The sequence below is a fragment of the Adiantum capillus-veneris genome, chromosome 15 (assembly GCF_014529385.1).
Source record: "Adiantum capillus-veneris isolate H3 chromosome 15, ASM1452938v2, whole genome shotgun sequence".
Classification (NCBI taxonomy): Eukaryota; Viridiplantae; Streptophyta; class Polypodiopsida; order Polypodiales; family Pteridaceae; genus Adiantum; species Adiantum capillus-veneris.
The window spans coordinates 55,712,042-55,727,231 of record NC_140945.1 but is presented as its reverse complement, the minus strand read 5'-3'; the positions used below and the strand labels follow the sequence as shown (position 1 = coordinate 55,727,231).

General features: G+C 44.1%; 1 protein-coding gene across 7 annotated transcripts in view; it reads left to right on the top strand.

Moving 5' to 3' along the window:
* LOC147440708 (glycerol-3-phosphate acyltransferase 9-like) overlaps positions 1-15,190 on the top strand; it is a 109,751-nt gene that overhangs the window by 80,995 nt on the left and 13,566 nt on the right. For 2 of the 7 annotated variants that reach the window (XR_015184283.1, XM_086482550.1), the window contains exons 2-9: positions 8,085-8,201; positions 8,354-8,510; positions 8,613-8,731; positions 9,632-9,731; positions 9,988-10,083; positions 10,164-10,260; positions 10,470-10,557; positions 10,636-10,732. Coding sequence is in view for 6 of the 7 variants with exons in the window: in XM_086482550.1 (XP_086338676.1) it covers positions 8,085-8,201; positions 8,354-8,510; positions 8,613-8,731; positions 9,632-9,731; positions 9,988-10,083; positions 10,164-10,260; positions 10,470-10,557; positions 10,636-10,732 (871 nt within the window). In the remaining variant the exon portion in view is untranslated. Of the gene's footprint in view, positions 1-6,528; positions 6,990-8,076; positions 8,202-8,353; positions 8,511-8,612; positions 8,732-9,631; positions 9,732-9,987; positions 10,084-10,163; positions 10,261-10,469; positions 10,558-10,635; positions 10,733-15,190 lie in introns of those variants that run through there. The other 5 variants (XM_086482553.1, XM_086482554.1, XM_086482552.1 and 2 more) reach the window with 5 other exon arrangements.

The following is a 15,190-nucleotide window of genomic DNA, read 5'->3' as shown; positions in this document are numbered from 1 at the left end:
GACTGTCTACCTTCTTTAAATTCTCAAACTTTCTTGCTTTTATCCTCGAGGAAGTCATACTGGTTGGCTCTGTAGAAGTGCTTCTTTTCAAGAGTGCTTGTCCATGTCTTTCTGCGAGTACAGGTTCTACTTTTCTGCACTCGTCCGTCTTTTCGGCTTTCCTCCCTACCTGAGAGGAGAAGCAATGGCCACACGCCATCTCGAGTAAATCTTATCAATCGGGTAATTCTTCAGGTGTTTCGCCAATCTCGGGTCCCTCGAGTACTTAATCAATCTGTTCACACATATGCCAATCTGCAGTTGACGTTTGTACTTCATTTCTGGCAAATTTGTCTGAATTTTTTTTTGGCCCAAATCTTCATTCTTTTCTTCAACTCCTGCGCCGGATCTTCAACTTTTCTTTTGCCTTCCGACTAAGAGGTGTCATCTCTGTCAAATTCTTCACGAGAACCCATGTGTAATCTGGGATTATTAATGTCTTTATGCCCTGTAAGACAGAGCGATGAAGACGGGAGCGCGCTTGATGCGCGATGTATGAAGGGTGGGAGTAGCTAATAAGTCCGGGGTCGGACACGAAGATTCTTTTCCAAAAGCTGTGTGCGCTGTAAAAAGGATCGGATCCTCTGTAGAAGAAGAATCTTTTTGCGGTCTGATACCACTGTAACAAACTTGGACACTCCAAGTCAAGATTCTACCGCGACACAGCAGAGATTCACTTCAAAACAGTTCACAATTCACAATTGATTCGACACGGGCCGGCAGAGTTCCGTGCCTAGAGATATTGGCCCCAAAGACGGGCGCCCCTTTCGGTATTTTGTTTTGTATTAATTTCTGCTCAAAGTACAAGAGAGTGGGAGGATTCTCACTCTCAGGCTCTGCGTCCAGATGCTCTGAGTTGTGAGGGCCTTGCCCACTTATTTATAAGTTACAAGGGATGCCCAAAAGCAGAGCCCCAAAAGCTTCTCACTCAAAAGCTCTTAAAATAAAGCAATGTTCCAAAAGCTTCTTGTCACAAGATGGGAACCACGTGCCAATAGAAAAGAACAGACTGAACTGACTTTTAGCACTTCAATAACAACTGAATTGAGAGAGAAAGACAACACGCGACACGGAGTGGCGGAATTCCATCCCAGAGAGTATTGGCCCCAATCCTTGGCGCCCCTTTCGGTATTTCTTTATATTGCATGAACACAGTACAATGCCGGTACTCGCGCTCTGCACCTTCTTACTGAAGCGTGCCAAAGAATGAGCCCTTAGCACATATTTAAAGGTCCTAGGCCCCAAAAGCAGTTTACAGTGAAAAGCCTTCAAACTCAAAAAGCATCTGGTGCAAAAGCAATGCCAAAAAGCTGCCAGTGTAAATCATGGAATTTCCGTACAACAGTCAGCGCAAACGCGGAAATACGTACAGCCTGCCACGTCATCGTGTCAGCACAATTATCGAACTTTCTATACAGCTGCCATGTCATCAGCTGCTATGTAATTCTTTGTGTGTAGGTCCTTCTTTATTTTAATCCTTTATGTCACTTGGGGCCCCACCAGACGGGGTCTCCATAAGTTAGTAGGACTTCTTCTTCTGCTACTTGTTGTTCTTAGGGTTTAGGCCCCTCGGCCGGCATCTGCAAGTTGGCTCCATTCTTCAGGCCTTTGACACGTCAGCAGTTTGTGACATCTCCCCCTTTTTGAAAGACAGTAATCGTCCGCGATTACAACATATTCTGCAAAACAACTCAAGTTAGTTTAAAAATTTCTGAGGGTCATTCCGAGGGACAATCAATTTGCTCTTTTTGTTAAGGAGTTAGCTTCTCCTTTCGTCCAGATCAGAACTCTTGATATTCCGGCGTAGTAAAATTAGCCATCACACCCAGACATCTTCCACAGGTGTCTTGATGCACTAAAATTACATACCCAGGCAATCTCATCCAATTAGGAATATTCAGTAGTTGGCACATCACAATGCAACACAAGTGCTTACATATGCATGTTACAAGACACAACAAATAGTGCCGATGAGCACTCCCCCGAGACAAACGGTCTGCGGTATGAAGCTACTCAACGATTACCTCGTCACTCCCCCCGCAAATAACCTAAAAAGGTCCGGGCCATGAGCTCAGAGGACTGTACAACCAAACGCTCCCCAGACCGCAGTCTGTGTATCTTGGAGGTTCAAGCATACAACCAAACGCTCCCTAGGCATCGGCTTGCGTCGTTCGGAGGTTTTCTAACATACAACAGAAAAGCTCCCCGGCATCGGCCTGGGTCGTTCCGAGGTTCAAACAATACCAAAACAATATTTCTCACTTCTCCACCCGGGAGTAAAATCACCAATCATTGAAACCGGTATTAAAACCAGAGTCAAACTATTCAAATTATCACCAAGACAGGTTTAAAACAGATAGCATCCATTTTAAACAAATTTGAACAATACTTTCTCAAACAATGTTCAAAAGTATCTAACTAGAAAACAACTAGAGAGGTCATTCAGGATTTTGTTCGGACAACCGAACTTTGAGGACAACGGGCTTGCCCTTCTGCATCATGATGATGGTTTGGTTCCGGACCTGGAGAGTTGCATCATTCTTGTCGTGCCAAGGCATGCCCAAGAGAACGTCGCAATTGCCCAACTTCCTAATGTGGAAATCGGCTTTTCCATGATAATCTTGTGTAGTCACTGGAAGTGCACCAATGAGCGGTACCACTTTCTGAGTTTACCCCGTGGCTAGCTCAACTTCAATTTCTCCACCCTCTGCATCATAATCAAAGTGCATCTGCTTCAAGAATTCTGGATGGATGAAGTTCTCCATAGCTCTGGGGTCAAAGGAAATAAGGGCTTTCAAGCCGTTGACTTTTCCATAAGCTCTGCATAATTTATTAAAACTCTCGCGGCGTATACCATAAATATCGGGTACTAGTCCAATAGCAGGTCTAGCCCTCTTGGCTGGAGGTGGCCCTAAGGAGGTGGCCCTAAGGGCTGGAGGCCCTAAGGATCTGTCTGACGTGGGAGCAGAAGGTTGCACTGAGGACGTCTAGGCTCGCTCAAGACATGTATTGAAGGTATGCACTGTTTGGAAACATTCGAAGCATCGGCCTTCTTGTAACAAGGCGTCTCGTTGACGTTGTGTCAGATGAGGCCGTTGAGGTTGGTTTTCATGGGATTCTCGAGAATTTGTTCGTTGTTGCCGGAACTTCTGGTTAGTGGCCGGAGGTTCTTCTGTGGTAAACTCCAACTTTCCTTTCATGACTTGTAGCCGACCGCGGCATGGTCCATAAGCTCTTGCATGGTAGAGACTTGCTTGGAGAGACAATATTCCTGCAATGATGATGGTAGTCCAATGGTGTAGCGCTCGCATTGGTCCTCCAAGGAAATGGACTTAAAGGACACCAGAAGGTACACGTCGAGAAACCTTTGGTTATAGTCGTCCATGGTTTCGGTGGCAAGCATTTTCAAGTTGCCCCACTCTACCAAAATCCGGACTTCAAACATTGAAGTCATGTAACTATGTGCAAAAACTGTCTTGAAAGCTTGCCAGGTCCTTGGAGCATGCGGTTGTGTCGCGATTGAACTCCACCATTGCATAGCATTATCTTTAAAAAATCCTGCTGCTCGAGAAATCTTGGTGTCTTCTGTATAGTTCCCCAAAGCATAGATGTTGTCGAATTGTTGTAGGAACTGCAATGCTTTCTTGCGATTTTTCACCCCGGAAAAAGTCAAAAATTTGACTGTCGTGCCTCCATCTTTGAAATCTTTGGGTTGATTAGGCGCATATCCCGGGTATGGATAATAAGGGTATCCATATGGGCTCCAAACATTGTAGCGTGGTGGCGGAGGTGGGGGCAATGGCGGTTGCACTGGATCAGGGTCAGATGGCTGCACCATATTCCTGAAGACTCCCCCGATCGGAACAGACGGCTGAGAAGGTTGCCGGTTGGAAGCTCTCGTACTTTCTAAGGAGGAGGTACCACCTGGGGAATTAGAGGGGGTAACATGTAGTTCAAAAATTGTTGAAAACTTTGCCGTTCCGCAGAAACTGCAAATATTCTGTTGAATCCATGAATTCTATGTCTTGGGTTCTTTATGGCTTATGCCTTGTAAGACAGAGCGATGAAGACGGGAGCGCGCCCGATGCGCGATGAAGTAAGGGTGGGAGCGGCTAATAAGTCTGGAGTCAGAGAGTGTCCAGGGTCGGAGGCCGAAGATACCTCGATTAAATTCCAGAAGTCTCTGGTTTGCTCCGTCTGCTCTTTTGTGGGACCGATATGCTTTCAGGAAAGCATGCTTGATGCTCTGATACCACTGTCACAAGACGGGCACCACGTGCCAATAGAAAAGAACAGACTGAACAGACTTTTAGCACTTCAATAACAATTGAATTGTTGAGAGAGACGACACGCAACACGGAGTGGCGGAATTCCACCCTAGAGAGTATTGGCCCCAAACCTTGGGGCCTCTTTCGGTATTTCTTTATATTGCATCAACATAGTACAATGCCAGTACTCCAGACTCTGCACCTTCTCACTGAATCCCTAGGCCCCAAAAGCAGTTTCCAGTAAAAAGCCTTCACACTCAAAAAGCATCTGGTGCAAAAGCAATGCCAAAAAGTTGCTAGCGTAAATCACGGAATTTCCGTATAACAGTCCGCACAAAACGCAGAAATCCGTATAGCTTGCCACGTCATCATGTCAGTGAAATTATCGGAATTTCTGTACAGCTGCCACGTCATCAGTTGCTACGTAATTCTTTGTGTGTAGGTCTTGCTTTATTTTAATTCTTTATGTCACTTGCGGCCCCATCGGACGGGGTCCCCATAAGTTAGTAGGACTTCTTCTTCTGCTACTTGTTCTTCTTAGGGTTTAGGCCCCTTGGCTGGCATCTGCAAGTTGGCTCCATTCTTCAGGGCTTTGACACATCAGCAGTTTGTGACACTTCTCAATTCAGCCAGCGTAAAATTCAGCCAGAGCAAAAAGCATGAATTCCGTATAGCTACCCGCAAATCACGGAAATCCCGTACGGATGCCACGTCAGCACTGTCAGTGGAAATTGCGGCGTAAAATCTGGAATGTGCCACGTTAGCATATCTCCGCGTTTCTCGGTGCTGCTAGCCGGGGTGTGTGTGTGTGTGTGTGTGTGTCCTCTACTGCCTCACTTCTAAGTGTGTCTAGGGCCATGACACGTCACCAGTTTGTGACAAGAATACATTCGAAACTTATTGAAGATAGCCGAGAGGCCTAAAAGACTAAAGAGGGTTAGGATTAAAATCCTAAACTTAACCTAACTTGTAGAACCTTGGCCGAGGGGCCTAACCTTAAAATAAAGCAAAGACACACACACGCAAACTCAATTTGCATATCTGCCGATGACGTGGCATGTTGTATGGACCAACATGCGATTCGCGAAAATCTCAGCTGACGTGGCAACACTATGGATGGCCCTTTGGGTGCATGCTTTTGGATCACATGCTTTTCATGTAATTGCTTTTGGATGGGCCTAGGGCCTTTAAATAAGGCCTATGGACTCTCTCTCTCTTGCATTCTACCACGTGGAGAAGCAGAGTAGAGCCACAGAGTTGTACCTTGTTCAAGCAATATAAATAAATACCGAAAGGGGCGCCATGGTTTGGGGCCATTTTAGTCTTGGAGTGGCAAAGTCTATTTAGTTTTTTCTTTTTCGCTGGCACATGGTGCCAGCCCGTTACAATGCCTCTTCATTGCATGCCTTGAATGGCATCTCTTCCACCCTCCATGCGGTTACCCCCCTGGAAAAAAATCTCCATCACCCTTCTCCCCCCCAAGAGTCTCCATCTAGGCTCAGATACCAATGTAAAGCCAAGGGGGGTGACAGGCATGCTAGTACCCTCCCAACCATGCTCTTATATAGAGCCCCACTTAGCATGCATATATGACACAGGGCATTATACTGATCCCATGTAGCTCTTGACGATGATCCAACACCATTACCTTGTGTGTCACCTTTTGACATGTTGACAGGAAGAGTATGGTCCGGTTAAGAGGTTAGGCTTGGGTACTTGGAAGAAGCCACTCCAAATCAACCCGTACATGTTCAATTCAGCACCAAATTCGGGGCACAAATGAGCAGCCAACTACTATCTCTCCTCCCACCGCTTCTACAACTACAAATCTGCGTCTTCATGCTATCAAAATGACTGCTTCGAATCTGAAATTTACTGCAGCCGGTGTAATGCACAGCGGAAGTGATTGATGGTGAATGCTCAGGATGAGTGCTCAATGCAAACTCAAGGTTCCTTTTACTTCATGAGAGATCTGTGCAATGGATTAGAGAGAGAAGAGAGAATGATACTGTGAGTGAAGGTATTGTGAGTGATAGAGAGAGAAAGAAGACTAACCTTGGATGGGGTCCCAAACCCCCCCTCCAAGGGCCCCCCTCTCTATCGCTAGAGAGGTATTTGCTTTAGATTGCACAAATGCTATAGAACGGTTCTAGATGCTAAGATGCTGATGGGATCTTGCTGCAGGTGCTTGGATCTGCAAGGCTAAGGGGTGAAAATGCAAAATGCTATGGTTTTGGTATGGGATTTGCAAACTAACAAGGCTATGGGCTGATCTGCTAATGACGGTTGAGGGTGCTGATGACAATGGCGGAAATGGGCTGAAATTGGAAAACGCTGGTGTTTCTGAGGGCTGAAATCTGCAATTGAATGATCTGCTCCAAAATGCTGATGTTTCGACACAGATGAAGGTGAAATTGGAAACGCTCGTACTGGGACTGAGGGCTGAATACTAAGGCTGGCTGATCTTCAAGGAGATGGTGATGAAGATGCTGATGGGCTGGTACTAGGGAAAATGCCAAGGATCTGATGCTGGTACTGCTAGCAAAAATGCTAGAGGGCTGGGTATTGCAGGCTGGCTGCCCAAGGGATACTGAGTTGCTTCAACGGGTGATCCCTAGGGCCACTTATATAGGGATTTATTGCTGGGTTGAGAAGAAGCTTCAAAAAATACCTCACGACTTGGTAATTGCTGAACATAATGTCACTTATTAGTTATTCACTGAACCCTGAATAAGAGGTGCTTCCTATGTAGTGAAACTACCTAGACACTAGATAGAAGAAGACAGAGAGGACCTGCAAAATGCAAAAGCACACAGAGAGGGAGGGCAATCTTGCAAAAATGCTAGAGAGAGGAAAAATATTTGAAGAGGGAGAGCTAGTGACCCAAAATGGTAGCTCTACACTGCAGCAGATGAACACTGGATGATACAACGGCCGTGCACAACTTCCCTTTCTTTCTAAAAAGATGCCCATGCTAGCGGTCAAAGTTTATTGACATTCAAAGTTTCTAGATCTGGTCTGTACAGTTTGCTACATTCATTGACAAGATCGAGTCTTCTCTCCTGATGCACATCCTTTAATATCTGCAATCATATAAAAGTTTGTCCTCTAGGTTATTTAGTGAATCAGGGCTCCTCTGGTCAAACTATCTTGTAAGGAAATATTCACATGCTTGAGAAATTGTAAGAGACTGGAATGGGGATATGTAAATTGGTTATGGAGTTACATATGACTGATGGTCTTAATTCACCACCTATGCTTGGAGCCCAATGTCAAATGGCTTTCATAAGCAGTGTGGATACCTGGAGGGTCTCCTCTGACGATCAACTAGATCACCATCATTGGTCCAATGATTGAATGGAAAGAATCTCTAGCTTCTGCATCCGGTTGCTATGCATTTGTTTTGGATCTCTGATCGCTTGTTAACATGCCATTAGAAATGTCCTCTAGCTTAGGTGTTGATGGGCACATTCGATAGAGGAATGAAGCATAAAGATGACAATGCTTCGCCATTTCAAGTGACTTCCTTTAACAGGAGCTGTCTCTTGTCCGCGGTCTTTCTTTGAGAGGTCTTTTTTGCTGTGGTTTACGGTATATTGTGTGAGAGCAATATATGTTCTTGAAGAGTGGATGTTGATTTATATTGCTGTAAGGAAAGTGAGCAAAAGGAAAGGGTTTGGGGTTCCTTTGTTAAGAATGGTTTTTCCTAATACTGTACCCTGTTTTATGTCTGTCTGATTTAATGCTCTGTCTCATCTCATTTCTAAAGTTGTGCAGAGGGAGAGAGGATGCATTTCTATTGGAACCTTCGCCATCGGAGATTGACCTGTATCGTCTAGGTGCAGAAGAGCTAGCAACAAAAGCTGGGCATGCAGGAAACAAGAGAGTTCTTTTGTATCCTGAATCTCATAGACAGATGTTTCAAGATTAAAGGCTCAACCTAACTATTATTGTCCACAATTAGGCAGAGAGGAAAATTTACGATCGGATGTATTGCATTGCATTTTATTATTTTACTTCGTGGATTACCTCTTAATTGTCTTCAGGCGTGAGCTACTTGACATCTCACCATTTTTGAATGAAGCAGCGAGTGCCATAGTTGATGTGAGTATACAGAGTGCAGTCTGCTTCTTATCTGAAGTTATGGCTGACTTTTTGAAGTGTGTCATTAATAAGATGTTCACAAAATTCCGGTTCACTTATGTAAGTTTACAAGTTACACATTTCACGAGGATGAAATTGTATGTCAGCTTAGATGGTCGTCAATCTGCACTAGCCTCATTCTATCTTTGGTCTGATGTTCAGGATTCGTTCACAAGGTGTTTTAAATCAAACCCACCAGAGCCTTGGAACTGGAATCTCTATCTGTTACCTCTCTGGTGCCTTGGAGTGCTTGTGCGTTATTTAGTTCTCTTTCCTATCAGGTAACAAATTTTTAGCAATTCAGGGTTCTGGGTCCTGTATGCTTGCTATGCTAACGCTAAATTGATTCTTTTTCTAGCAAAATCTTAAGTCTTGCATGCTTTTGTTAAAAAATACATGTCATGATATTGGCATTGCTTTGTAAAATAATTCGGCGGCAGGAAGAAAATTTATGTTTTGGGCTTCTGTCTATACTACCAATTTTCTCTAACTACATTTCTTAGTTGCAAAGTACTAAAAGTTGGTGCTAGTTTGACCACTTTAAGGAGATGCTCTATATGCTTCATGCTGTAAGATCACAGACTTTTGGAAAAATGTGAAAACTTTAGGTCTAATGCCTGGCATTGCTTTGTAAAATAATTTGGCGGCAGGAATTTTTTTAATGTTTTGGGCTTCTTTCTATACTACCAATTTGTTCTACATTCTCAGTTGCAAAGTATTAAAAGTTAGTGCTAGTTCGACCACTTTAAGGAGATGCTCTTTATGCTTCATGCTGTAAGATCACAGACTTTTGGAAAAATGTGAAAATTTTAGGTCTAGTGCCTGCATTCTAAACGATAAATCACTCCATTTTACAAAAATTAATGAGCCTGGAAGCCTTTATAATCTGTCTAGTATTTGCTGATAGTTCAGTCTAGCTACATCTGATAGTCAAAATTGAAGCCTGGGGAGGCCAATTACAGTTTTGTTCTGTTTGTGGATGGATGGAAATTTTCTCGTCGAATCCCTGTGGTCACTCTTTTAGTGTCTTAAATCGGTTTTCTTTCTTATAATCTGCAGCAGAGATATGAAAAGTTTGATGGCGTGAAGCTGTACTTTGTTTTCAAGCACACTGTATTTTGTAGAGAGATGATTGGGTTATTTTGAGCTAATCTCATTTAGCCGGATTCTGTGGAAGACAGAGTTATTCTGCTTGCAGCCGGTTGGATTCTGTTTCTTGCGTTGTTCATCCCCGTCCATTCGATCTTGAGGAGTCATGATCAATTACGGCAAATGCTGGAGGTATGCAAATCTGCACTAGTACTTCCTTTTTGTTCCCCATCTTAGCTTGAATGGTAGTGCAGAAAGATCGGAGGCTCAAGGGATCTGGACAAGATAACTTGCATAGGTCGTAAGGCAACAGTGTTTTGAAAGTTTTATCTGGAAAGTCTAGCTAGAAATTGAGGTTTTGGGTTAGAATGGAGGACATGTTTGTTTCTACTTGCCCATTCGTGATGGTATTTTACGATGCATTTTAACCTTCTGATGTGTGGTGCAGAGGGGCTTGGTAGAATTTATATGTAGCGTGTTTGTAGCCTCATGGACAGGAGTTGTTAAGTATCATGGACCTCGACCAAGTAGAAGGCCAAAGCAAGTATGCAACACTGGTTCTAAGATCAAAGATGGAATTTATTTCAATACTTTGTATTACTAATTGTTTGTCGAAATCTTCAGGTTTTTGTGGCCAACCACACATCAATGATCGACTTCATCATCCTTGAGCAGATGACTGCTTTTGCAGTTATCATGCAAAAGCATCCTGGATGGGTTGGTATGCCTTCAAGTCCCTCTGAATTTTTGTCTTTAAAATCGTTATTACATTGTATCAATGCACAGTTTGTGCAATCCAACTACAGTAGGTCACCAAATATTTAGGCCCTGGCTTCCTTTTGCCCTACTATGATGTAACAAACCGTTTTACTTTTTCAGTAGTCGTCGTATTGTTATAAAGATAATTTATTAAGCTTTGTTTTGTCACAGGTTTATTGCAGACAACTATCCTAGAGAGCCTTGGCTGCATATGGTTCAACAGAACCGAGGCCAAAGATCGTGAAGTTGTAGCAAAGAAGTGTGACCATCGATTGTAGTTTTTTCTTTGAAATCCTCTGGTACTATGCTGTGGCAACAATATGTTGTTTTATTGTAGGATCAAGCAGCACATTGAAGATCCAGAGACAAATCCTTTACTCATTTTTCCGGAAGGCACTTGTGTCAATAATGATTACACTGTAATGTTTAAGAAGGTATGCAGCTTATACACGAAATTAACTTTTGATTTCATGCAAGGAGTATTATTTGTATCAATATATGTGTGTGTTTGTCCACTGGAGTGTCAGGATTTTAATACATTATTCGTGCCTGACTTTTAGAAGGCTTGCTAGCAGATGCAAACACCTGGTGTTTCACAATGAAACAACTTGTGGCAGCCTCAAAGAGGATGTCTGAAACCTGAATTCGACCATTACTAGATGTACAGATGTCGATCCCTAGCTACCAGCTAGCACTTACTAAAGGAACTAGAATGAGTTAACACAGATTATTGATAGCAAGAGTTCGTAGTGTAAGCTTTAATTTATCGAGCTATTCAGTATGGTAGCATCACTGAAAGGCTGAAAAAGTCAGTGCTTGGTATTCAGCAAACAATTTCACACATTAGCTAATATATTATGCTAATAAAATTGATATCAGGTAACCTTCAGCTTGACAAAGGTGAAGCTCGGCTGTAACTCTAGATGAGAAGTCTTAACATGGTAGGAGCAAAAGTAAAGTCCAGTAGTAGTAGTACAAATGTTCCCTTATTTTTTGTTTATCATCACAGACATCCTTTTTTTTTTTTTCCGAGAAAAAGATCCTTCTATTAGTTAATGAAAACTGCCCATAGGGCTACAACCACCTCTGCAAGAGAGGGCTACAACAAGCATGATGGGGAGACTCTCCCAATGAAAAAACAGCATATATACAATGGGGCTAAATCAAGAGATGGGAGGAGGGAAAAGCCACACAGGTGGACAGTAGTGCCATCTGAGCACCCCCTGGACTATGGTGTAGAAAGGCCCAGGGCGCCAGAGTCGAAGGAAAGCCTCGCGGCGCTCCCGCATGCGGTCGGAGCTGCCCTGTAGTCCCTCAAGCTGTCCTCTGAGAGTATGGATTAGCTCTAGCCAAAAGTCACGAATAGTCTCTGCTGGTGGCACAGGGCGAGCCTCAAAGATGCGGAAACAGCGGGCCCGCCAGATGAACCAGAGTGTCAGGCCACTGATGAGCTCCCAACACTCCTCTCTCTCACTGCACCACTCCAGTGGAGTAAGCTCTGTAGCAGGCTGGAGTGTAGGTCGCCCCCCCTGTATCACTATCATCCTGCTGGTGGAAGATAGCTCAAACTGAAGTGCCGGGCCCGTGAGGGTGGACCAAGCCGCTGCCCCCCAAGTGTATTGGCGAGCCGTGGAGAGAGCAGGCATCAGCCGAAGAACTCGTAGCCACACCTGCTGGGCCGAGGGACAGTCCCAAAGACAGTGACGCTGACTCTCCACCAAATGGTCACAAGCTGCATGTAACAAACTTGGACACTCCAAGTCAAGAATCAACCGCGACAGCACCAAATAACCACTTCAAAACAATTCACAGATCACAATAGATTTGCACTGGCCCGGCGGAGTTCCGTGCCTAGAGATATTGGCCCCAAAGACTGGCGCCCCATTCGGTATTTCTTTTTGTATTAATCAATCATCAAAGTACAAGAGAGCGGTTAGGGTTTCACTCTCAGACTCTGCGTCCAGATGCTCTGAGAAGTGAGGCCCTCACCACTAATTTAAAGGTTACAAGGGATGCCCAAAAGCAGAGCCCCAAAAGCTTCAAATCAAAAGCAATTGCTCTCTCTCTCTCTCACAGAGAGTCAAAACATGAAAGCAAAAGCATTCTCTCTCTCTTTCTCATTTAAGTAGAGAAAAAGCGAAATTTGCGTCGCTCATCATTTTTCAAAATTAAAAAAAAATAAAATAAAAAAATTTCAGCCTCCGCGATTTCCGGAAATTAGGGTTTCTGCTGTCCGCCACGTCATCACTTTGTGACATACCCCCCTCTTGAAAGCATTGTAATCGACCGCGATTACGCTTGCAAAACCGACAAAAGCCATAAACCGTATTAGCAGACACTGACTGTTAGTACCTACGTACTAGGAACACACATCTAGCACATGTACAAAATCGACAGTCACATCACACGACATCACAGGACATCACCAGACATCACAGGACATCACATGACATTCAACATTCATTCGGATCTTAGACCATGATTTATCGGCAATGTAGCTAGCAATCACATCTAGGTCCAATCGGGACCTCATCGATGTCCGATTGACTAACCCCTATTGCAACCATGTCTATTCGAGATCAATCAGACCAAAATGCTGCAGTCATTTCGTCTATCAGTTCCTGCACTCACAAGAAGTCAAGAACAAATGAGTATCATAATCAGGAATTCCGTTTCATAAAGTCATCCAGCAGAATACTGTTAGCTCTCAGTATCCCTGAAGCTCAAAGAGACATCAGTGACTTTAGTATCAAAATCGAGGCATCTGTTGACAAAGGAGTGGAGTAACTCCCCTCTTGTGCATCCCACTGCACCAGATCTTCGGCCAAGCTGAATTCTGGGTTCCATTTGGAGTAGACTATGCTAAACCAAAAGCATCGAGGTAAAGTTTCACAATCTGAGGAGTATCTGCTAGGTCCTCCTCCTCCATCCACTTCGCATCAAGTGCAGGATAATTCTTGAACTTAACCAAGAACCGCCTTCGGACTTTACCCTTATTCTTCGTATCCTTATGTGCCAAAATCTGTTCAGGAACAAGGATCTCCTCGTTTTCTTCCACTTCGGGTTGCTCATCAGGCTCCCCATCATCAGGCACATCACCTTTAAAAGGTTTCAAGAGATTCACATGAAATGCATTGTGAATCCTCCAAGTATCTGGCAGTTTCAGTCGGAAGGAGACTTCATTTATCTTTTCAGTAATCTGGAAAGGGCCGTAGTATCGCATACTAAGCTTTGGAAAAAGCCTCTCCTTTCCCTTGTTCTTTCGTAGGCGTGCCTTCTCAAAACGTAAGAGCACCCAATCATCCTCCTTCAATTTCATGTCGCGACGATGGCGATCCGCTGCCTTTTTCTGTCGTTCTTGAGACTTCTGCAAAGTTTTGCGAACCTTGGCAAAGCCATATCCAGATCTCGCGTATATTCATCCGCTTCAAAGATCTTATCTTTCGTGCTCAGGAAGGGTGGAACCTTTGCAGCACCTTCAACAATCTCAAATGGCGCCTTCCCCGTCGACGAGTGTATCGTGTTATTGTAGGCAAATTCCACCAAAGGTAAATATCTTTCCCATTGAGTCTTCTGATCTGAGATATAAGACTTCAATAAATCTAGAACCACTGAATTGGCAATCTTGGATTGCCCATCAGTCTGCGGGTGGAACGATGACGAGAACTGCAACCGCGTGCCAATGTTCTCCCAAATTGCCTTCTAAAACAAACTGGTAAATATGGGGTCTCTGTCGGAGACAATTGTCTCAGGCATGCCATGTAATCTGAAAATCTGGGCCACAAACAGTCTCGCTAAGTGATCCGGCTTGACTGTTTTCTTCACTGGAATGAAATGAGCCTGTTTGCTAAATCTGTCAATAATAGTCCAGATACCATCGTGACCACTCTGTGTTCTCGGGAGATCAAAAATGAAATCCATCGCTATACTTTCCCAGGGGCGGGTGGGTATGGGTAAAGGCTGTAACAATCCCTGTGCTTTATGCCTGTTAAACTTGACCTTCTGGCATACCAAGCAACTGCGCACAAACTCTTCCACATCTTTCTTGAGTCTCGGCCAAAAGAAATATCTCTCTACCCCTTTCATGGTGGTAGCAATGCCGCGGTGACCCGTAAAAGGTGGACAATGGCATTCAGTCATAACCTTTTGCCTCAACGGCTGTGTAACGCATAACATAGTCTTTTTCATCAAGTAGCCTTCCCGAAGGGAGTATCCAGCTACTATCTCCCCATCCCGTATCCGTGTGAAAATATCTGCAAAATCTGTATCTGTGGCATACTGATCGACCATATCCTCGAAGCTCCTATGATGTATCGCGGAAATAGCCAGAACCAACGGTTTCTGAGACAAAGCATCTGCCACCACATTCTTCTGTCCCTGCACATGGACAATCTGGAAGTGGAACTGTGACAAGAAGTTCGCCCACCGCATCTGTTTTTCCGAAAGCTGCTTCTGTGACAAGAAGTAGCGCAAACTCTGATGGTCTGTAAAGACAGTAAAATCCGCTCCGAGTAGGTAATGCCACCACTGAGTAAGAGCATGGATAACCCCCAAAAGCTCTTTCTCATAGATCTGTGCTGTCATCTCCGGCCTAGAGAATAAACGGCTCTTGTAAGCTATGACATGGCCTTCTTGCATCAAGACCGCACCCAGACTACGACCACAAGCATCACAAAATACTTCAAATGACTTCTGCAATTCCGTCAAAGTCAAAATAGGTCCCGTAGTCAATTTCTCTTTCAACGTCTGAAAGGCAGTCACCTCTGGGGGTCCCCACGAAAAAGGTACTCCTTTCTGTGTCAAGATATGCAAAGGGGAAGCAACCTCTGCAAACTTTCGTATGAACCGCCTGTAGTACGAACACAGTCCCAAGAAGCTTTTAACTTCATGGA